At 41.2% G+C, this 22,783-nt stretch overlaps 1 protein-coding gene across 2 annotated transcripts; it reads right to left on the bottom strand.

Moving 5' to 3' along the window:
- Positions 1-691: 691 nt before the first annotated feature.
- On the bottom strand, positions 692-15,847 carry LOC106910398 (peptidase inhibitor 16). 2 transcript variants are annotated; one of them, XR_015762154.1, is made up of 8 exons: positions 15,406-15,847; positions 7,621-7,771; positions 7,464-7,531; positions 6,359-6,468; positions 5,520-5,611; positions 5,079-5,136; positions 1,962-2,557; positions 692-902 (listed from the first exon to the last, which is right to left on the bottom strand). XR_015762154.1 is itself a non-coding variant. In XM_088003327.1 (7 exons), exons 1-7 carry the CDS (start codon positions 15,661-15,663, stop codon positions 2,212-2,214), a joined length of 1,083 nt encoding a protein of 360 aa, XP_087859453.1. In that variant the 5' UTR covers positions 15,664-15,847; the 3' UTR covers positions 692-2,211. The 2 variants fall into 2 exon arrangements, 1 of the variants encoding a protein (XP_087859453.1); XM_088003327.1 differs by having other exon boundaries at positions 692-2,557.
- Positions 15,848-22,783: the final 6,936 nt, after the last annotated feature.

The following is a 22,783-nucleotide window of genomic DNA, read 5'->3' as shown; positions in this document are numbered from 1 at the left end:
CAACACCCAACCATCCAACCATGCAGATCTTACGCATTTCTTTCTTTAATCTCCTGTTTTCATCCCTCCATAAAAACAAGTTACTATTTTGTGCAGTGACTCATCACGCCTCCTGGTTTGGTGTTAGAGCGCCATCTACTGACCATGTGACCAAATGATGCTGAATCCCACCAGGAATAAAACCTTAAAGGGCCAGTATTCTGTGTTTTACATTTATACCAAAATATAGTGACTATGTTAAATTCTTAAATTCTGTTGTTATAAAAATGCTAAATATATGAAATATGAGTAAAGAAAATGGACTTCCTGATTTAACTCCTTTAAATTGGGCCTCTGTCTCTTTAAGAACGCCTGCTCTTTCTGAAGCTCCGCCTCCAGGAAGTCGTCCCAACATGACTCCTCTATTAACCCTTTAACGTTTTTACCAGCGTTGCTCTGAGCAGCAGCTTCGATGATAATGTATGCTAATTGCTGCTGGCTAGTCTGGAGGAGCTGAGTGGGGGCAGAGCTGCGCCTCAAAGGCGGGGCTAGGTCCACCCAGGTGTTTAGCAGCTGAATGGTTGCCATAAAGAACCTGACATGCAGTACTGGGAGTCATACAGATATGGTTCTGGTTCTGGTCGGGTCTCATTCACGCTGAGGTTTGAGTGTTTGAGTTTTCTGTTCAACAAAAACACTTTGCGATCCTGCGTTGTGGTGAGGATGTTGGGATTTAATTCTTTTTTTTACAGACATTTACATCATGTTGCTGGTTAGCCGACGGTTAGCAGACAGTTAGCCGCTGCGGCTGCTCCGGTCAATAAATGATCCAGTGTCAGTCAGAGAGGAGATGCAGAAGCAGAGTCGTCACTTCAAACATTTTCCATCGACTTCCAGTGAAAACGTCTCCAACTTGATGCGTTCTGTAGTGAACATTAAAACCCTCATTACCATGGAGACAGGGACGGTCCTCCGTAGACATCTGCTCCGACAGTTCATGGAGAGACGTCACAAATCAACAAAAATATTAAAAACTTTATTCCCACAGTCGCCAAAGAAACAGAAAACGATGCAACAAAATAGAAAATCTGACAAACTTGGACTTTATGCGAAGATGCTGATTTTGTTTTCCGGTGATTATTCTGGGATCATTTAATGATTAAAAATGGGAATTAGATGGAAGGACTTGTTAGCTTAGCGCAGGACCTGGACTGTCAGGATGGGACACCTGATTTCAGACACCACACTGTTCCTGATCAATCCTGAGGTCAGATACTGACTACGCCTCAGCAATCCGATGAACCGTCACTTTAATGTCACAATGTAAACTCTGGGAGTTTTACTGGATTCATATGGGACGCCTTTTACAGAGTTACAAAATAAACAGGAATTATTTGGGTTATTTAGCTTAAAAGAAGAAAACGGGGCTTTATTTTCCAAAGTCATATTTTCCTCATTCCATTCATTTATTTATAAAAGTCACAGTTTTAGATAAATATTTAGAAATTAAATCTCCATATCTACTAAATTTAGCTCTGAGGTAAACATTTAGTATAAACGTAAATAACTAGTTTGTGAAACAAATATTTAGCTCCAAACTAAATATGTATTTTGAAGCTAAATATTCATTTTAAGGCTAACTATTTAGCTTGCAAATAAAATATTTAGTTGGAATCTAAATATTTAGCTTGCTAGCTTAATATTCAGTTTGAGGCTTAATGTTTAGCTCGTTAGCTAAATATTTAGTGTGAAGCTAAATATAGAGTGTGCTAGCTAAATAATTAGCTTGCTAACTGTAACAAATGCTAATGACATGGTTAAAAAAATGACTGAAATATGAACCCAAATTTTATCCCGTTATGACAGGCTAAGTAACCCAAATTATTGCTGTTAATTTCTGACTGTGTAACTTTAAAGGAAGCTCGTAGATTTGTTTCTTAAATGTGAGATTTTTAAAAGAGTGAGACATCTTTCTAATTTACCAGCTTCGGCAGGTAAACCTGCTCCAGTGGAAAACTCTTTATTTTTCCAGTTTCCGGTCTCCGGTTTGGGTTTGTTCCCGTCAGATCAGCGCGTTTTCCTCCAGGTCAGGTTCTGGTTCTGGTTCCGTTCAGGCTGAATCAGATTCTCTGACCCAGTTTCCAGTCCAGACGCAGTTAAAACAGCAGCTTGTCAATTATTACGGGTCAGAACGGGAGGCCGTTCGCTCCCCGGCGGTTCTCCTGGTTCTGCTCACAGCCACAGAGTCAGGAGCCCGGCCAGGCCGGCCAGCAGGACCGGCGCCGCGCACACAGAACCGGAACCGGCCGAGATGTTGGACTGAGGAAACGTTTTCTGCCAGATCTCCGGCTTCCTGATGACCCTCTCCTCCCTCTTCTCCTCCTCATCGCTCTTCCCAGCCTCCTCTTCCTCCCGCGGCACTCTGGATGTGGGAGAGAAGAAGACTTCCTGCTCTGCAGTTCCTGGAGGAGGCGAGTCTGCAGCGCTGCCTGCCGTGGGGGTCATACTGGGAGTACTGGGAGTCGTGGCAGCAGGAACAGCAGTGATGGTTTCATTGGTTGATGGACTGGCAGCTGCCCTAGTGAAAAAAAGTATACTTTAGTTTACTTTGATTGATGTACTTAAACTATTTTGGAACAACTTCTTTTGTGCTTAGTATATTTTAATAGTATTAAATTACAATTTTTAGTATACTTAGTATACTTCAATGTACGTTTTTGGAACAACTTCAAGTTGTACTTAGTATACTTTAAGTATACTTTTTTTGTACTATTTATATATTTTGAGTGTACTAATTCTGTCATAGAATTATATTAAATATACTTTTAATATACTTTAAATATGCTGATATATATGTATTTAAACTACACTTAATTTTTAGTTTTGATTTACTGCTATTGCTAATAAAGTACAATTTTAATTACTCATAATTCATCTTTATTCCTACTTTCCTATTTTGTACATTACATGCGTAACTACACTGCAGTACTTACATTGTTTTATGCTACAATTAAATAGAAAATTATTCACACAAGATGCCCAAGGTAATTCAAATATTTTGTTTTATTTCCGACATTTTAAAATTATCCAATTTTACTCACAACTTTATGAACTTTACATAAATTATCAGTTTACACATCAAAAGTGATCACATGAACATGAAAATTTAAGTGTGACAATAAAACATGAAAGTTATTACTTTAAAGAACAAAAATTATAATTACATTGTGCTTTCAATATATTACCATTTTGGTAACACATCATTTGATGGGGTGTGGATAAGACTGACATGACACTGTACATAAAACCTTTCATCCAACTTTTAAAGCAAATTCTCATTAAAATTGTCATTATTTACTGAATGACACTGTTGGTATGTTCCTAACAGGAGGCAGGGTTCACCATGGACAGGTCACCAGTCCATCACAGGGCCCTGAAAGCCAACAACAAATAAAATGTATGAAAGAGAAACGTTAGATTAACAAGAGGACAAATTCTGTCCAGTTACCTTTAAATCAAATCATGTTTATTAAGCACTTGGTGTTGGTAACACACCAGTTTTTGTTGTTGAAAATGTAGCTAGCTCCTCATTAACAAACAAACTTCCATCATGAAGACATGTGGAGGTTCATCCTCAGAGCTGGTTGGTGATCTGGTGGAGCCAGAGCCTCTTCTGAGACAGAAAGTCTTTAGTTTCCTAACACCTGAATCTCTCTGGCTTCATCTTTCATCTGCTTAGACTGCAAACATATGTTGAAGATAAAAACATTGATGAACAAGTTAGAACAACAACCTCACAATATCAAAGTCTCTCTGTCTTATGGAGCTTAATTAAAACCAGGTTAAGTTTATGAATTAAAGTATAAGTCGCAACAAACAGCCTCCATGCAGTTATAACATGAAGCTGAATGATTGCTATAGTAATAATCATACAAGTCACAATAAAATTGATAAAATAATTATTTATGAAACAAACGTAAGTTATATATTTTACTGCACCGTTTATAATTAAACGAAGATAATTAATAAGCAAACTTACCACCAGCTAGCAACACGTTAGCAGCCTTCGTCCATCAGGGCTCCTTTTGTGACCCACATTTCATTTCCATCGGTTGTTGTCCCGTTGTGTTGTCGTCCAACTCGGACTAGGACGTCACCAGCTTGAATTTACCAAAATTAGTAACTATTGTCAAGACCCTCTCTACTTTTAAGGCAATATTATGCGAGTAAAAATGGCGAATTTGAACAGCGCCTGTTATCTTCCCTCCTTTCAAGTTTTTTCTTCTCTTTGTGCCGTTTTTTTTTTCAATGAAAGTGTGCAATACCGCCACCGTCTGGCCTGGAGTGTGAACTGGAGCTAAACCCGTTGATTATAGATCTGAAAACGGATTGGGTACTAACATTACATCATGATTATCATTTTTTTATTCTTTGCAATTTTAACAAAAATAGTAAAAGACTATTAAGGCACCTAAAAAGACATACTTTTTAGGTGCTTAAAAATATGCCTAAAAATTACATAAAAAGTACTTTAAAGGTGCCTAAAAGACAAACTTCTGCATATGTATTCATTAGTTTTATTTTGTAATCAGGTTGCTGCGTGTTGCAGACTTCTGCCCAGGTCCCTCTTGAAAATGAGATCTGGATCTCAACAGGGTTCACCCGGTTAAATAAAGAAAGTAAAAAAAGGCATATTTTATTAGCCTAAAATTTACACTGAGATGTAATTTAAAACATAGTGAAATTAATAATTTAAAGTAGTGTTAAGTGAATTTTAAAAAAAAATTATATTTTGAGCATATATTTTAAAACATACACAAAATATATTTTAAATATATTTAAAATATACTTGGGCAAATATATATTTTGTTCACTTAAATTATTTTAAGTGAACAAAATATTTTATTTAATATATTAAAAGTGTATTTTGGTACAATTATGTTTAAGTGTGTTTAAAGTTATAATTTCAAAATTAGTACAAGTATACTTTAAATATACTTCAGATATATTTATAGGTAGTACACTTAATACGTAGTATACTTAAAGTGTACTTTCACAAATGTATGTTTGAAATATACTTAAGTATACTTTTTTTTCACCTGGGTGGAGGCAGATCCGATGACCCGATGGTGACCTCCTCTTCCTCCACGTCAGGAACTACAACACAAAATATTCCACCATGACGTCACTGAGAGGTTTTACAACAATGAAACAATAAATTCAAGTTCAATTTACAAAGATCGTTGGAGATGGAAGTGGATTTGATGCTAAAGAAGAAAGTCAGAAAAGGCAAAGATTTTCTAAATCTGTGAGGTGAATCAGAGCCAAACTACACGGACAAATGTGGAGTCAGTTTCTGCCAAACAAATCAGAAATTTAAAAACAAGAAAATATTCAGTAATTCAATGTGCTTGAAAAAAATCTGAAATTTTCAGATTACTCAGAAATTTCCTAAGAAAGAACAAGGAAATTTATGAAAAGAAGAGAGGAAGAAACGAGCGGATTTGGGTCGAGACAGAACCGGTCGGAACATTTCCTACCGCACAGATTGTTCTCACACTCCTGCAGGTTTTCTGGGCAACTGGAGCACCAGTCGCCTTCAACGTACGGCCGCTGGTCCTCATAGTTCCCCCTGAACACACACACACACACACACACACACACACACACACACACACACACACACACACACACACACACACACACACACACACACACACACACACACACACACACACACGGTTGACTGACTGATCAGTCAGTCAACCGCTGACTGATCAGAAAGGTTCTGATCAGTCAGCGGTTCTCTGGGTTCTGTCCACCAGGGGGAGCTCTCGCACAGCATCTGACTGTAATGGTCTAAATTGGACCAACATGCAGATTTACACTAGGGATGATGAGGGTTGCCATGACGATCTGTGGTCACGTGACTCCTGGAAGGTTCTACACCTTGTTGGACTAAATAATGAAAAATATGAAAAGTTACATGATAAATACAAAATTAACTGACAGTGTGGAGAAACAAGGAAAGGTTTGAGGATGCCTAGAGTTCAAAGGGACCTGTTGCTAAGAAAACTGAAAATAAATTTATTCTGAATTCATAATTTGGAACAAAACTGAATTACATAAATTTTTAAGACGTTAAATGTCGGCATTCAGTCGAGCAGGGGCCAGATTTAGGACTGAGGTGTGAATTGAGTTTTGGTTAGGATTAGGGTAAGACTGTGCAAATTAATGGAAGTCAATGGAAAGTCCTCACAAAATTAGCCAGGCAAACGTGTGTGTGTGTGTGTGTGTGTGTGTGAGGGTGTGTGTGTGTGTGTGTGTGTGTGTGTGTGTGTGTGTGTGTGTGTGTGTGAGAGAGAGAGTCAGGACTGACGCTGGGAAGTAGTTGCAGACCAGGAAGGACACTCGCTCCCAGTCCAGCCCCTCCATAGTGTTGCAGAGATGGAAAGCACATCCGACCCGGTGTGTGTCGGCCCAAACCATCTGCAACACACACACACACCGTTCAGACGTGATCATCTCCACACCCACCTGCATCGTCACAGCTACAGAGTGTGTGTGTGACCTGTGTGTGTGTGTCCAGTGTGTGTGTGTGACCTGTGTGTGTGACCTGTGTGTGTGTGTGTGTGTGTGTGACCTGTGTGTGTGACCTGTGTGTGTGTGTGACCTGTGTGTGTGTGTGTGTGTGTGTGTGTGTGTGTGTGTGACCTGTGTGTGTGTGTGACCTGTGTGTGTGACCTGTGTGTGTGTGTGACCAGTGTGTGTGTGTGTGTGTGTGTGTGTGTGACCTGTGTGTGTGTGTGACCTGTGTGTGTGTGTGTGTGTGTGTGTGTGTGTGTGTGTGTGTGACCTGTGTGTGTGTGTGACCTGTGTGTGTGACCTGTGTGTGTGTGTGACCTGTGTGTGTGTGTGTGTGTGTGTGTGTGTGTGTGTGTGTGTGTGTGTGACCTGTGTGTGTGTGTGACCTGTGTGTGTGACCTGTGTGTGTGTGTGACCTGTGTGTGTGTGTGTGTGTGTGTGTGACCTGTGTGTGTGTGTGACCTGTGTGTGTGACCTGTGTGTGTGTGTGACCAGTGTGTGTGTGTGACCTGTGTGTGTGACCTGTGTGTGTGTGTGTGTGTGTGACCTGTGTGTGTGACCTGTGTGTGTGTGTGACCTGTGTGTGTGTGTGTGTGTGTGTGTGTGTGTGTGTGTGTGTGTGTGTGTGTGTGTGTGTGTGTGTGTGACCTGTGTGTGTGTGTGACCTGTGTGTGTGACCTGTGTGTGTGTGTGACCTGTGTGTGTGTGTGTGTGTGTGTGTGTGTGTGTGACCTGTGTGTGTGTGTGACCTGTGTGTGTGACCTGTGTGTGTGTGTGACCAGTGTGTGTGTGTGACCTGTGTGTGTGACCTGTGTGTGTGTGTGTGACCTGTGTGTGTGTGTGTGTGTGTGTGTGTGTGTGTGTGTGTGTGTGTGTGTGTGTGTGTGTGTGTGTGTGACCTGTGTGTAGTGCCCACACATCTTGTCTTCGTCGCAGCTGTTGTTCTGGTAGTCGAAGTCCAAATGTTCTGTAACAGAAACTCGGCTCATTGAAAAAAAATCCTGTTTTTGTGTTTTTGTTGCCTGGTTGTGATGGACGGGCGCGGCCATGACTCACCCAGGAACCATTTCTCCAGAGCGTCTCGGAGGTCCAGAGGCCCGCTGCTCACAAACAGATTCTCCCCCGTGTCGTCCAGCGCCGGGTTGTGGTTCCAGATGCATTTAGCAGCGTAGCTCTCTGCTACCAGCTTCAGGTTCGGGTCCCATTTCTGCACAGAGAACAGAAATCAGCAGGGAGAGAAACCACCGCAACGGTGCAGAAGAAACTCTAATCTGAACTTTTTCCTTCCGGCCTGGAAGATAAATGGTTCACATAAGACCTTAAAGCGGAAGTGTCCTGTTTTCCAGGCAAAAAAAATGAGACTTCACAGCATAAAAATGATAGAAGTCTTGAAATTGGTTCTCTGTCTCTTTAAGAAGCTTCTGCTCTTCCTGAAGCTCCGCCTCCAGAAAGTCATCCCAACATGGCTCCTCTATAAACCCTTTAATGTTTTCACCAGCGTTGCTCTGAGCAGCAGCTCCTATAATGAGTAGAGCAGCAGTTTTGCTAATTGCTGCTGGCTAGTCTGAAGGAGCTGAGTGGGGGAGGAGCTGCATCTCAAAGGCGGGGCTAGGTCCACCCAGGCGTTTAGCGGCTGAATGGTTGCCATGGAGATTAGAGGATTTGTCAAACATGCAGGAATCAGAGCAACACGGCAGGTTTGTTTCTGATTAAATAACATTAAAATATGATGGAAAGATTTTTAAGAAGTTGATTTCTAAATGACTCCGGCCCTTTAAAACAGGACAGACACCTGGTCAGTGCTCTGACCTTTGACCTCTGACGTGTGTTTTTCTGCCATTACGTCTCGGGGTGTTGAGCAGAATCTTACTTCCTGTTCCATCAGCCAACAGCGTTTCAGATTTGGTTAAATCTGGGAAGGGGGCGGGACTTAACGGGCTCACCTTAAATCAGTGATTGGTTAAAATATCATACTGTAACCAATGCAACACAGCAGCGTATGTACTTTTACAAATTAGCTTCTTTAAACATGAAATTGTACATAATTTAAAAGCTTTTATTTATTTCTTCACATTAATCTTAATAAATTTCTTGTTTTAAAAAATTAATATCTTAGATCCGTCACATTTGTCGTGTTTCCAGAAACGTTTTTCTGTCTCCAGTTTCTACAGATGAAACCAGAGGCCGTCCCTGACCTCTGACCCCAGAATGAACCCTCATCAGGTTTCCTGGGTCGACGCGACGCTGTCAGCACAGACATCCTGCTGCCGACCCGCTCCGGTCCTGCTGCCGACCCGCTCCGGTCCTGCTGCCGACCCGCTCCGGTCCTGCTGCCGACCCGCTCCGGTCCTGCTGTCGACCCGCTCCGGTCCTGCTGCCTCCGCCATCTTGGTTCTGGGTTTTTCATCAGTTTAGTTTCATTTGGTTGCGTTGTTTAGTTGGTTGAACTCAGTTTTGTGTTTTTGGTTGTTTAGCTTCAGTTTAGCTGCTTTACTGGTCATTTTTTCAGATTTTCTTTCATTTTTAGGTGCAGAATTCAAACAGTGAAGGTTTGTGATTATATAAACATGAGTTATCAACATTTTACAGATGAACTAAATGACTGTAGGACAATGAACTGATTCTGTTGTCATTTAGCGTAAATAAACTGTGTGGAAAAATAAACACATTTTACATCAGATTGAAAAGTTAATAAATAAATCCATAAGCACAAAATGAAGAATATTATATGTATAGTTTTAGTTTTATGATATAGTTCCAGTCACTTTTAGTTTTTCCTCATACATTACGGTTTTCATTTATTTCATTATTATGTTAGTTTTAGTTTAACCCTTCAAACAGCCATAATGAGCCAGGGTCATGACCTTTGACCTTCTGTAGAGGCTGAGCTCTGGTTTCACATCACACACACAGAAACTAACTTTGTTAAATGTCACTTTTCTTACATGATTTTCTTGTTTGTGTTTTTAAGGATATTTATAAGTTAATATTTTTTAGATTGTAATTTAGATCCAAAGTTTATGTTTCAAAATTTTGTTTTTTCACATTTTTGATAACAATGTTTGTTTGTTGTGAAATATAAACTTGCTCCTCCCCTTTTATATGACATATGTAAATGACTCAGTAATTTAATTTACTTCATTTTAAACAACACTGCAACTTTTGCTTTTAATTTTATTAATTAATTAATTTATTATTATTTTCTATTGGTATTAATTTACTGTCTTTATCCACTCCTTTCAATCCGCTCCTTGTCTCGTGGTTTGAATAAAACCTAAAGAATGAACAACAGTAACATCATTTCCTGCAGCCTGTGTGTGTGTGTGTGTGTGTGTGTGTGTGTGTGTGTGTGTGTGTGTGTGTGTCTGTGTGTGTGTGTGTGTGTGTGTGTGTGTGTGTGTGTGTGTGTGTGTGTGTGTGTGTGTGTGTTCAGCGCAGACACAAACATCTGCTCTGTGTTAGCCTCTCAGGTCTGAATGCATCACGCTCCTCTCTGATGAATCGCGGCAGCAGCTGATTGTTTCTGCGGCTCTCAGCTCAGGATGTTTTAGAAAGTTTAAAGTTTTTCATTCAGTTTGAAAAATCAGATTGTTCCTGTTGATGTTCTGCTGCAGGAACGTTTTGCTTCATGCAAACATGTTAGCTTTGGCTGTATTTACCCAGAATGCCCTGCGCTGTAGTCCACTTCCTGCTTCTGGAGCGATCTCTGGTCCGCTTGGCGTTCACATTCAAACTGAACCAGAGTTCACTTCAACCAAACCCAGACTGAGGTTTGGATGACTAGAGGTCAGAGGTTAATTAGCATTCACACATGACCAACCGAACTGGAGTTTCTAAAGAAGTGGACCGGATTTGGTATAAAACGGATTGGACTGGGCTGCTGGTGTGATTGCAGTCTTGGATATTTGTTCACTGCATTTTGGTAAAAGTGAGAAAATTTCTCTGTTTGAAACAGGAAACTGTAGAAATGAATCTTAAAATGAGAAGCAGCGGCCATTACTGTCCCAAAGGAACAACAGCTTGTTTTAAAGATTCAGATCAATTTCATCTGTGAGTTCATCCACCTGTGTCTGTTTGGGGCCGGGGTGTCCAAACTGGGTCCTGGAGGCCCGGCATCCTGCATGCTTTAGTTCCCTCCTGGTGGAACTAACAACCTTTCAGCTTGTCAATGTTCTTCTGAGGCTTTCTAACGAGCCATCATTTGATCCAGGTGTGTTAAACCAGGGAGAGAACTGAAACCTGCAGGATGCCGGGCCTCCTGGACCCACTTTGGACACCCCTGGTTTGGGGTGTTTTGATCCTGATTCTGTGTTTGGCTCCGTTCAGCTGAAAACCTGGACATGACGGATCGTTTCTCCTGGTTGGTGGAGTTCAGGGTGGAGGTCAGCTCAAGGTGCCACATCAGCTGCTTCTTAAATCTCTCCAAGGAGAAAATCGTGTTTTTCTTTCGGGTTGTTTTGCCCCTCGTTGAACCCCTCACTGTTTGCTCTGTATACAACATTTTTGTCCAAGTGGGGCCTCCGTACTCCCAGTGGTCGTCTGAAACCTCTCTGGGTTCACTCCCTCTCACTTCCACAAGTCCAAACACTGATAGAGACAAACACACATTCCTGCAGCAGCTCTTCATCTCTACCTAATTTTCATTTCTGCTCATGTAAACATGGAGTTGGCCGGCGTTCCCACAGCTTATCGCTCCGTTGCTCAACACTCCGTTGCTCTGTGGTTATTAAGTGGAGGTCGTCTGCAGAGGAAACTCCCTTCAGACCGGAGCAGCTCGGTTCGTGTCGAGGCTGGGATTATTAAACTGGACGCGCTCCAAACGGCGTGGCGCAATCCTGCTGCTCGGAAAGCTGCAGCCGGGCAAATAAGAGGCAATAAATAAGGCAACCAGCAATAAAGCGCCATGAGCTGCGGCGGCCGGAGCATTCATTAAAAATCACAATAACAGAAAACCGGGTCTTTTCCTGAGGTAAAGTCATGATCCCAGACTTTATGTTTCCTGTTGTTTCTGGAGCCCTGAAGCGTTCGCTCTGCCCTCATCTTCATCATCCGCCCTCATCTTCATCATCCGCCCTCATCTTCATCATCCGCCCTCATCTTCATCCGCCCAGCTTCCTCTTCTTCACCTGTTTTCTCTCCAGACCAACGTTCCCGCATCTCCTGGTTTTCTCTCAGTTTCCAAGCAGACCGCAGCGCAGCGTCGTCTGCAAACATCAGAATCCACAGAACCTGCTGCCGAGGGTCAAAGGTCAGCCGGGAACCAGAGGGGCTGAGAGTCGATCCCTGATGTTCTCCACGTTCAGGAAGCTGCTCGCTGAGACGTTCTGTGATTATCAGCTTATTACTCTGGAGGAAACTACAGGAATCAGACAGTTTGGGTGGGATTGAATAAAGATGATTTAACTGAGAAATGTTTTAAAGAACCAGAACCTTCCTAAAGATACGCTGCAAGTTATTGCTTACAACCAGAAACAGGCAGAAAGACGATTCTTTTAGAAACGTTACCAAAATAAAACCTGGAGATGTTGGTGAGATTAACTGAGCAAAGGGAAACAGAAAAATTCTTACTTTTCTTGCATTCTGTGTCAACCATTATTTTATTTAAAACTTTTTGTACCTTCTTATCTAGTAGTGTTGATAATTAGTAGCAAAGCACTTCATCCATTTTCCTTTTATGCATCATGTCTACATTGAAGATTCAGTGTGTTTTACTGATAACAGCTAAACTCGTTGCTAGCCATCGTTAGCGAGCAGCTGTTAGCCCTCCAGCAGGAAGCTGTGGGCGGGATCTACTGTGTGATGTCACACTGCAACATGTCGATAAACCACAGTCAGAATAAGACTTCCTGTTTCACATGTTGGATGTGAACCACAGGAACAGGTTTTATTTTCTTGAGGAAAATTATTTTTTTCTCATTAAGGTAAATAATTATTTTAGATGGACAGACTGTTGGTTTCTGATATGGACAATGTGGGCAGCGGCCCAGGGCGGCTTCCTGTCTGGGTTTGGCCACCCAGGTTTCCTCCATTCTTCAACCTGGGAATTGACCCACATTTATTCACAGCGTAACGCGTCACAGAGGATCCCAGCGAAACTTTGGGATTAGATGTGGAAATACTTATATGTGGTTCTGTTTGCTTTGGGATTAGAACTGGATCAGAACCAGACCCATTTCTGTGACTGATGGCGCTGCGTCGTCCTTCCACCTAATTATCCCAGCCTAAGTGGGTTAGTGACTGACGAGCCGCTCACCGCAGAGCTACGGCTCGCCGCTCTGAGACGCTTCGTGCTGGTTTCCTCCCAGGTCAAAGGTCAGAGCGGCTGATGAGACGAAGCTTCTCCACATGCTGCAGGAATTCGCTGCTCAGGCGATTTTATGGACGGAATCAGAGCAGAAATGATTTAATGTTGGTGGCTGCGGGGCAGCAGGACATACCAGGCAGAGTTTAGGGCTCATGTTTCTGCTGCACCGAGTCGGGATCTGAACCCACAACCTCCCAGCAGCAACTCAGAGTGTCAGGAATCTCGGTTCTTCTCGTCTCGTCGGAACTCTGACGCTGGCTAACGGATAACAGCAGCTGGAAACGGCGCCGTGGCTCCAACAGAAGGCATGCTGGGAAATCAGCTGCACCGTTTTAATAATCTGAGTTAATCTGAGAGCAGAGCGAGGAGTTCACTTCCTGTTAGCGTCTTACTTCACTTCCTCCACCCGAAACGTTCTGGTTCTGGTTCTGGTCTGGTTGTGGTTCTGGTTCTGGTTCTGATTCTGGTCTGGTTGTGGTTCTGGTCTAGTTCTGGTTGTGGTTAAATGTAATAAGATTTATGGACTGAGTTCAGAACCAGAACCGGTCCAGAACTTCTGGCTGCAGAAACACGATCAGTTATTTCTGTTCAGGAAGTTTAACTGAAATCGTTTCTGTTTCTTATGAACCGATCCGTGTAATTATTATTATATTATTATTATTATTATTATCATTATTATTGTTAATATTATTATTATTATTATTACCATTATTATTGTTAATATCATTATTATTGTTAATATTATTATTATTATTATCATTATTATCATTATTATTATTATCATTATTATTGTTAATATCATTATTATTATTATTATTATTATTATTATTATTATTATTGTTAATATAATAATAGTAATAATAATAATTATTATTAGTATTATTATTATTAATAATAATAATAATAATTATTATTATTATATAATTATTATAATAATAATAATAATAATAATAATAATAATAATAATAATAATAATAATAATAATTATTATTATTATTATTATTATTATTATTATTATTATTGTTATTATTATTATATTAATATTAATGACCTCCCTCTCCTCTGTCCTTGCTGATCTTCGTCTCATTTCTCCCAAACTGAATTCAGTTTGTTTATGACAAATGTTAATTAAATTTCACATTTTTTGAGAGAGCAGTCTAAGGTCAGGCTGAGTTTTTCCTAAGTCTCAAATATCCCAGAATGCAGCAGGAGACTGAGCGTTTGTTTTTATCAATCCTGATGTGATCAATGTTTCATCAGATTCCTGCTGATCTCTGATCCGGTTCTGGTTCTGGTTTCTGTCTTGGCTCCGTTTTATTCCTGGTCCTCCAGTTCATCCGGCCTCTGCTGGTTTTGGCGGAGTTTGGAAATCTTTTGTTTCTGAGGTTTATTGTGCAACCTTTCCATTTCTGACAGTAGAAACATTTGATGTCTAAACTTTTTTCTGTGGTGATAAAAACAGGTTCAGATCTCCAGGAACTGATCATAATCTGATCATCACTTCCTGTCAGACACCTCAGATTAACCAGTAATCTGCCTCAATCCCAGCTGCTTCGTCTGCAGAAAGATTCAGTTTGACAAGATGGAAAAAATTATTTAGTTTACCGTCAAAATATCAGGAGTAAAAACCCCAAAACTGAAGTTTAACTGCCTGTTTGTTGAACAGTCAGTAATTAACAACAATATGAACGTCAGGCTGGATGGAGGACGTCTGAGCCTTCCCATGGACCCTCAGTTACATTCAGGTCTGGACTTTAACTAGGCCTGCATCATGATGCTGCCACCACCGTGTTTCAGATAGAACTGAAGAACTTCTGAGACCAGAACCAGACCAGCTGCATTTGGACTCAGATTCAGTTTGTTTCCCTCCCGATGGTCCGGTCGACCCGGTTCTACTGGAACCAGAACATCTGCTCCACCTCCAGCTGCTGTGGCTCTGAGTCAAACCAGCCTGTTCCCCTCCTGGCCTGTGGGGGCGCTGCACCAAGAACCACTGAAGGAAACGACACAAAAACCTCTGAAGACACTGAGAGCAACTTCCTTCTTCACCAGATGGAAACAAGATGGAGGCGTCAGATTTTAGCGGTTGGAGGATTTCTATTTAGGCTAAAGACCAGGAGCCATTTCTGCTGCTAGCGCTAGGCTAGCACGTTAGCTTTGGTTGTATTTACCCAGAATGCCCTGCGCTGCAGTCCACTTCCTGCTTTTGGAGCGGTCTGCGGTCCGCTTGGCGTTCACATTCAGACCAAACCAGAGAACACAGACAGAGGTTTGGAGGACCAGAAGTCAGAGATCAGAGGTCAGAGGTCGTTTAGCATTCACACTTCACCAACCAAACCGGACTTTCTAGACAAACGGACTGGCGTTAGGTTAAAGCGGACTGGAGTTGAGAGGAAATTAAAAATGAAAAGCTTATTTAGCTAAAACTGAAATGAAAACAGATGTTTTGTGTTTCTAGATGTTCTGGCAGCAGAGCCGTTGGTCGGACTCTCTGGATGGAGGCTTCAGGCTGCAGGGCGGGGCAGAGCGGCTCTTACCAGGGGCATCATGGCCGACGCGCTGGGGGAAACCCGTCCTCTGTAGAAGTTGTGCAGCTCCACCAGCAGCTCCTCCTCTGACTCGCTCAGGAAGCTCCAGGCTCCAGGAACCAGCAGGGCCCCCAGCAGCAGGCTCACCCAGGAACGGGCTCCCATCGGCGGGTGGCGCGGCGCCGACGCCCCCCTGGTCCTGGAGCTCCGCCGAGGGGTCCCGACCCGAGGGGCCCCCTGCTGCTCAGACTGGCTCCTGAGGTGCATGGTGGGTAACGGTCCTGAGGGAATCCTGAGGTGGTCCAGAGTCGAGCGACGTGGATGAGTGTGTGTGTGTGTCTGCGTGTGTGAACAATGTGCCGTTGTCTCAGAGTGTGTGAGAGTTTTGTCCTCAATGCCGCTCTCGCTCAGCTCTGCAGATTGTTCTGATTCTGACTCAGATTTAACCGAGCCAGGATCCTCCTCCTTCACACACACACACCCTCTATCTGCCCCACACACACACACCCACCCACACACACACACACACACACACACACACACACACACACCCTCTATCTGCCCCCCCCCTCCAGGGTCACATGACCCGCCCCAAATTAAACCTGCAGCAGAATGAAGCTGAGAGATCGGCTCATGTTTCCTGCTCTGCCTGGAACCAGTACACCCAGTACCAGTACCAGTACCCCGTCCCCACTCTGACTCCCCTCTCTCTGATCCAATTAGCTCTGGTTGTCTCTTATCGTCTTCGTCTGTTTTCTGTTTTTGTTGACGTCGACTAGATTCATTTTCTCTTCTCTCAGTCCGGTTCTGATCCGGTTCTGGTCTGTTTCTGGTCCAGTTCTGATCCGGTTCTGGTCGGGTTCTATTATTATTATTATTATTATTATTTTCATTAGGGCTGACCCGATGTGTAAATTTGGTCTGATATTAATGTTGCTGTTGTGACCGATAACTGATGTTTATCAATATTGTATTTATTTCCCTACATTTCAAACATCGCATAGAAACGACCACATCAGATTTCTTCACCCTCAGGATAACATGACTGAACAAACTGCAGCTCCAGAACCAGAACATCAGAGTGGTTCAGAACCGCTTCAGTCCAAACAAACTTCCTCCATCTTGAAGCTTCAAATGGCTCCAGAAAGTTTTGTGTTCTGGTTCTCCAGGCGACCCGGTTCTGTCATTTGGACCTTTGGGTTTGTTGTTGATGTCTGAGGTTCTGGCTGTGGCTGTTCTTGACGGCTCCTGTTGTTTATTTCTTCTTTCCATCTGTTTCTGTTTTCCTCTCTTCGTTTTTCCTTCACCGAGGAAAATGTCAGAAAATCAGTGAGAGGAAATAAAACTTTCTTCATCCACTTCAAAATAAGAGCATGAATATAAACGTTTAGTGAGTTGAAGATTCCCAACGATCAAAAACAGAAACTTTAAAACATGTTGAGCTTTATTCACCTGAAAGTTCACAAAACGTTGAAGAAAATCTTCAGAATTTAGCTGGAAAAATTTGTTTAGCGGAAACTAAATGCGCTAAACTCAAAGTTAGCAAGACCGCTAAGCTAAATATTAGCTTAGCAGTTAGTGGATTAGTGGAAGCAAGTGGAAGTGTTATCGCTGTAGTTAGATAATGATCAGACAAAACACAACAGAAAGTAGAACATTTATATTATTATTCTGTTTTCTGTTTATTCTGAGTTTTAAAGATTTTTGGTTTTTGTTTTAATTTCTGTTAAATATCTGTAATCAATAATTCTCCTCGATCACCTTATTACATTGTCATGCTCCACTTTATGGATCTCATGTGACACCACAATTCCAGGAACTTTGGAACTGACGGCCATTTTGATAGGCAGTTGTTATGGAGTTGCTATGACAACTGTAAACAAGCCACAAGCTTGGAACCAGTTACTCCCTGCCTCTGTGTAATACCAAGATAAATATCAGCAATATTTACTGTAGTACTTTCTGCCGAACTAGCAGGGTTGGCTTAGCTAATGTAGCTTTTTTCTGCTAGCTAAGAGGACATGTAGCCTCTGTGTTTCTACTTGTTCTCCCTCTGGTAGGCAGCAGAACCTCGTTGTTCGCATGAAGAGTTCGTACATATTTTATAAATCCCTTTAAATGTTGATCATAAGCGGCCATGTTGGATAAACTCTTCCTGTTCACTAGCACTGAGCTGCAGTAGCAGATCAGCGGCGGCTTGTCCACATCGTCTGACATGTTTCCATTCGCCGCCTCATGTGACAGCAGCCATTTTGTTCCCGTCTCTTTCACATCCAGAGTGTTTCTATATTTTCTGTCTGTTGTTCTGGAAGCTGAGGGTCTGTTGTGCTTTGTGATGCGTTTTCCTACCAAGATGGCGGATCGGTGGCGTCGATCACTTCTGGTTCAGACTTGTGGGAACAGTAATCAATTCCATCGCCGACATCCAGCCCAGATGCTAGCTGCATACTGTAAACTGGTTTCTTACCAGTTGGCTGTGAGTGGAACCAGAGCCGTTGGGTCGGGTAGAACACCTGGGCCGGTATCTCCTTCCATCTGCTGGTCCGGATCCAAATCCCTGAAATGTTCCACATGTGCTGGTAATCTCTTCCCAAGCGGAACATGATGGATCGTTTTGGTTCTGGCAGAGAATCAAAGCTTCAGCTGGGAAGGTCCGGAATCTGTTGGCTCTGTTTCCAAACTGTGTTTAAGTCCAAACACGGAGCAGAAGATCTGGATATTCAACCCGAACCAGCCTGGTTTCACTGGAAACGGACCGCATCAGATCCATGAGGATCCAGGTTTTACTTTCCTGACCCAGAACTTACCAGAACCAAACCTGCTCTGTTTAACAGAACCGCTTCTCAACAGACAAAAGGAAAGTTGAGCTTCACAGTCACTGGAGCAAATCAAACCTTCAGATCTGCAGCCCAACCAACCAACCAACCAACCAACCAACCAACCAACCAACCAACCAACCAACCAACCAACCAACCAACCAACCAACCAACCAACCAACCAACCAACCAACCAACCAACCAACCAACCAACCAACCAACCAACCAACCAACCAACCAACCAATCAATACGTTCTCACTGGCTCAGGTTATAACAGGAAATAACATCAGTTACCATGACGACGCAGATGATACACACCTCTACATGATGATGTCACCTTGTGACCTTTAAACTGTCCAATCACTGAACAGATTCATGGGGTGCCAAAACTTTCTGAACAGAAACTGAAGTTATCTTTGGAGGAATCATCTACAGCTGTAGATCTAGAGTTAGAGATCTTGAATTACAGATCTAGAGTTAGAAATCTAGAGCTATACTTCTTTTTAATGTACATGTCTGCACTGGAAAAAGGGCTTTTCATTTCGTTGTACACTTATATAATGATAATAAAATGCATTCTATTATATTCTATTCTTTTAGATCTAGAGCTATAGATATAGAGTAAACGCACAGCTTAAGTTCTTCCAGCTGGAACCTAGAGATCAGGGTGACCTCTGACCTGAACCTTCAGAGCCACATAAAGTTGGTTCCAAACTCGGCCTTCTACCAGTTGAATAAACTTTAAATGCTGCTGGTTTATAAATCACTGAACAAATTAAAGATCTGCTGCTGGTTCTGGTTCTGGTTCTGCATCAGAACCAAACATGGAGAAGCAGCATTCAGCTTCTATGCTCCACAGATCTGGAACAAACTTCCATAAAACTGCAAAACAGCTGAAACAGAAACAGACTGAAAGCAACTGATTAGGGATGATTTTAATAAATAATCAATGAAACATTGATCAATATATTTATATTTAATGATGATTGATGAAACTCAAAATGTTTTAATGACTTTTTATTTTTGTGAATTATTTATGTAAAGCATTTTAAATAAATCTGATTGATTGATTGATTGATTGATTGATCGATCGATCTATCGACCGACCGACCGATCGATCGATTGATTGAAGCCTCCCCTCTCTGATGTCAACCTGCTGTCAGACTTTGTTTCTTCTCCCGTTTCCAGGTTCTGGATGAGAATTGTTGTTTTTTATTTCGTTGTTTTTTCCACATCAACATTTAATCAGGTGCAGCGAGACGTTTTGGTCTTTTTAATAACTCCATGAAGTTTTATTGCTCCTCGTTTTCTTCCAGGCGTTTACAGATTCCAGCAGGATGAGAGAAACTTTCTGGAAGAATCAAACCTGGTTCTGATCCGTTTTCTGCTCCGTGTTTTCACCGCCAGGCTGTTCGACACATTCCGGTTTCATTTGGATTATTTCCGTCCAAACGGGCCAACTTGTTGGACATTTAGAGGAAAAGAACCGACAAAAAACCCGATTCAGTCCCAGCAGCACCAGGAAATCTGCACAGTCAGCTTTTATTTTGATAGTCTGATCATTAGCAAGCTAATTTTCATATTAACTAAATAGATTGCACCTAAATATTTAGTTGGGAAGCTAAACAGTAAAGAATCCGGCTGGTTCCCATCAGAACTGGACCCGGTTCTGGTTTCTCCACCCTCCATCTGGAACCGAGCGGACAGAAGAATCGGACTCCACCCTGCAGCCTGGAAGCATTTCAGGCTCTGAATCACCGAGTCGCAAATTTGATCTCAGCAACGTTTCAGTGAGAAACCAGTTTATAAAACCTTTAGTTTATTAACCTTTAGGCAGTGTTGTGGTACTCGAAGTTGGTCTTGGTCTCGAGTCCGGTCTTAAGACCGTTTTCTGATGGTCTCGGTCTTGTCTCGGTCTCGGGCTCTGAGGACTCGGCATTTTATTTCAAGACCAGTCAAGACCGCAACTGTGAAAATATCACTAAACGTGCAGCATACTGTCCAGTTTATTTGTTAACATCTTTGTTTTCAGTGGATGCAAAACGCCCCGATTAAAACCCAGGCAACTACGTGTTTCTCCCCCTCCCCCTCTCCACCTTTCACTCGCACGCGGCGCTCCAGGACATGCGCAGTGGCTTCCTCTCAGCGGCAGAAAATGTTAGTCTAATCGTCAGTAATATAATAGCGCTGCATAAATAGTAAGAAGTCCGATGGCCACAGCTAACTCAGCAGCGCTTCGCTTTCAGAGACGATGGGGACAACGTCTAACTATTTTCGTCACTTAGAAAAGTAGCTCAAAGAAGGTAAGCTCCGTTGACGTGATGTTAGCAAAGCTAGCTGTACAGAGACATAAGAATTTGTGATGAAAAAAAGTCACTCACTGCCTGAATTATTGTGCGGAGGTGTTGACTGACTTGTCGCATATATGGGACAACCCTGTGTCCAAAACTCTGCAATATAGTGATGTGACATTCAGAACAGTCGATTCTTCTCCACGGCTCTTTACTTATTAGATAGGACTGGAGTGTCACTCACTGAGAGCCGTTGTTCTATCAGATAGCCATACGCTGTCAGAATAGCAAACATGCAGTGAGTACCATGCCTGCGCATTAAGAAGTCCGACCGTCAGTGGAGTTGTCAGTATATGCAACAAGTTACGACGAAAATAAGTCATTAAATTGTTTATAATATGACATAATATGATAACTAGATAGATATACATGCGTTGTCGTGGTTTCAAAGTGTATTTAAAGCAGGTCTGGCTGCAGCTGGATGCCATACAACTGTTAATAACTGTTAATAATGATCTACGTCATGATTCTATGTTGCTGATTAAATAAAATCATAGGGTAATGACAGTGTATGCATGTCTGAGCTAAACGTACGACTATCTGACAACGTATGCCGATCTGACAGAACACCCGTTCTTTGTTCTAGTAATGCTCTGTGTACACTGCATCATTATTTAATTATGTACGTTGATATTTAAATTAACAAATAACTAAAACACAAGAACGAAAGAGCACGCAGAGCATGCACATTGCTCTTTGTTTTTGTTCAAAGTGGCAGCTGTAATGTCTGCCATGGTGTCAGACTACCTGGCTTCATGTACTGGGATAGAGAGTGAGAACAGTCCCGATGAGCGCCTTCTGTTTGGTTACTTCTTGCTTGTTGTTCCTTGGTCAGTGTTCATGGTTGAGTGTTATTTACCAATCAGGGCATTGCCTCAATTGCTATGTTTAATGGTGCAACAGTGGTGGTTTCTTATATGAGCAATATGGGCAAATGCCCAGGGCGTTATGTTTTTAGGGATGGCACGAGACCATCACACATTGTAGCACAGAAATGGAATATTTAATATTGGTAAAATGTATTAAGTATTTAATATCTAGGTGTTTTATGGGAATATGGATTTTGAAAAGCAATTTTGATCATATTTTACTTTTTATTGTGTCATGTAGCTGTAGCTGGTCTTGGTCTTGTCTTGGTTTCGGGTTAGGTGGTCTTGAACACAACACTGCCTTTAGGTTATTAACCTTTAGTTTACTAAACCTTTAGGTTATTAACCTTTAGTTTACTAAACCTTTAGGTTATTAACCATTAGTTTACTAAACCTTTAGGTTATTAACCATTAGTTTATAAAACCTTTAGGTTATTAACCTTTAGTTTATAAAACCTTTAGGTTATTAACCTTTAGTTTATAAAACCTTTAGGTTATTAACCTTTAGTTTATAAAACCTTTAGGTTATTAACCTTTAGTTTACTAAACCTTTAGGTTATTAACCTTTAGTTTATAAAACCTTTAGGTTATTAACCATTAGTTTACTAAACCTTTAGGTTATTAACCTTTAGTTTATAAAACCTTTAGGTTATTAACCTTTAGTTTATAAAACCTTTAGGTTATTAACCTTTAGTTTACTAAACCTTTAGGTTATTAACCTTTAGTTTATAAAACCTTTAGTTTACTAAACCTTTAGGTTATTAAACTTTAGTTTACTAAACCTTTAGTTTATTAACCTTTAGGTTATTAACCTTTAGTTTACTAAACCTTTAGGTTATTAACCTTTAGTTTACTAAACCTTTAGTTTATTAACCTTTAGGTTATTAACCTTTAGTTTATAAAACCTTTAGGTTATTAACCTTTAGTTTATAAAACCTTTAGGTTATTAACCTTTAGTTTATAAAACCTTTAGGTTATTAACCTTTAGTTTATAAAACCTTTAGGTTATTAACCATTAGTTTACTAAACCTTTAGGTTATTAACCTTTAGTTTATAAAACCTTTAGGTTATTAACCTTTAGTTTATAAACCTTTAGGTTATTAACCTTTAGTTTATAAAACCTTTAGGTTATTAACCTTTAGTTTATAAACCTTTAGGTTATTAACCTTTAGTTTATAAAACCTTTAGGTTATTAACCTTTAGTTTACTAAACCTTTAGGTTATTAACCTTTAGTTTATAAAACCTTTAGGTTATTAACCTTTAGTTTATAAACCTTTAGGTTATTAACCTTTAGTTTATAAAACCTTTAGGTTATTAACCTTTAGTTTATAAACCTTTAGGTTATTAAC

This window comes from Poecilia mexicana, unplaced genomic scaffold, assembly GCF_051168715.1.
Source record: "Poecilia mexicana isolate PSO_F unplaced genomic scaffold, ASM5116871v1 scaffold_23, whole genome shotgun sequence".
NCBI classification, from domain to species: domain Eukaryota; kingdom Metazoa; phylum Chordata; class Actinopteri; order Cyprinodontiformes; family Poeciliidae; genus Poecilia; species Poecilia mexicana.
The sequence above is the reverse complement of the archived record's forward strand: the minus strand, read 5'-3'. Positions and strand labels throughout refer to the sequence as shown.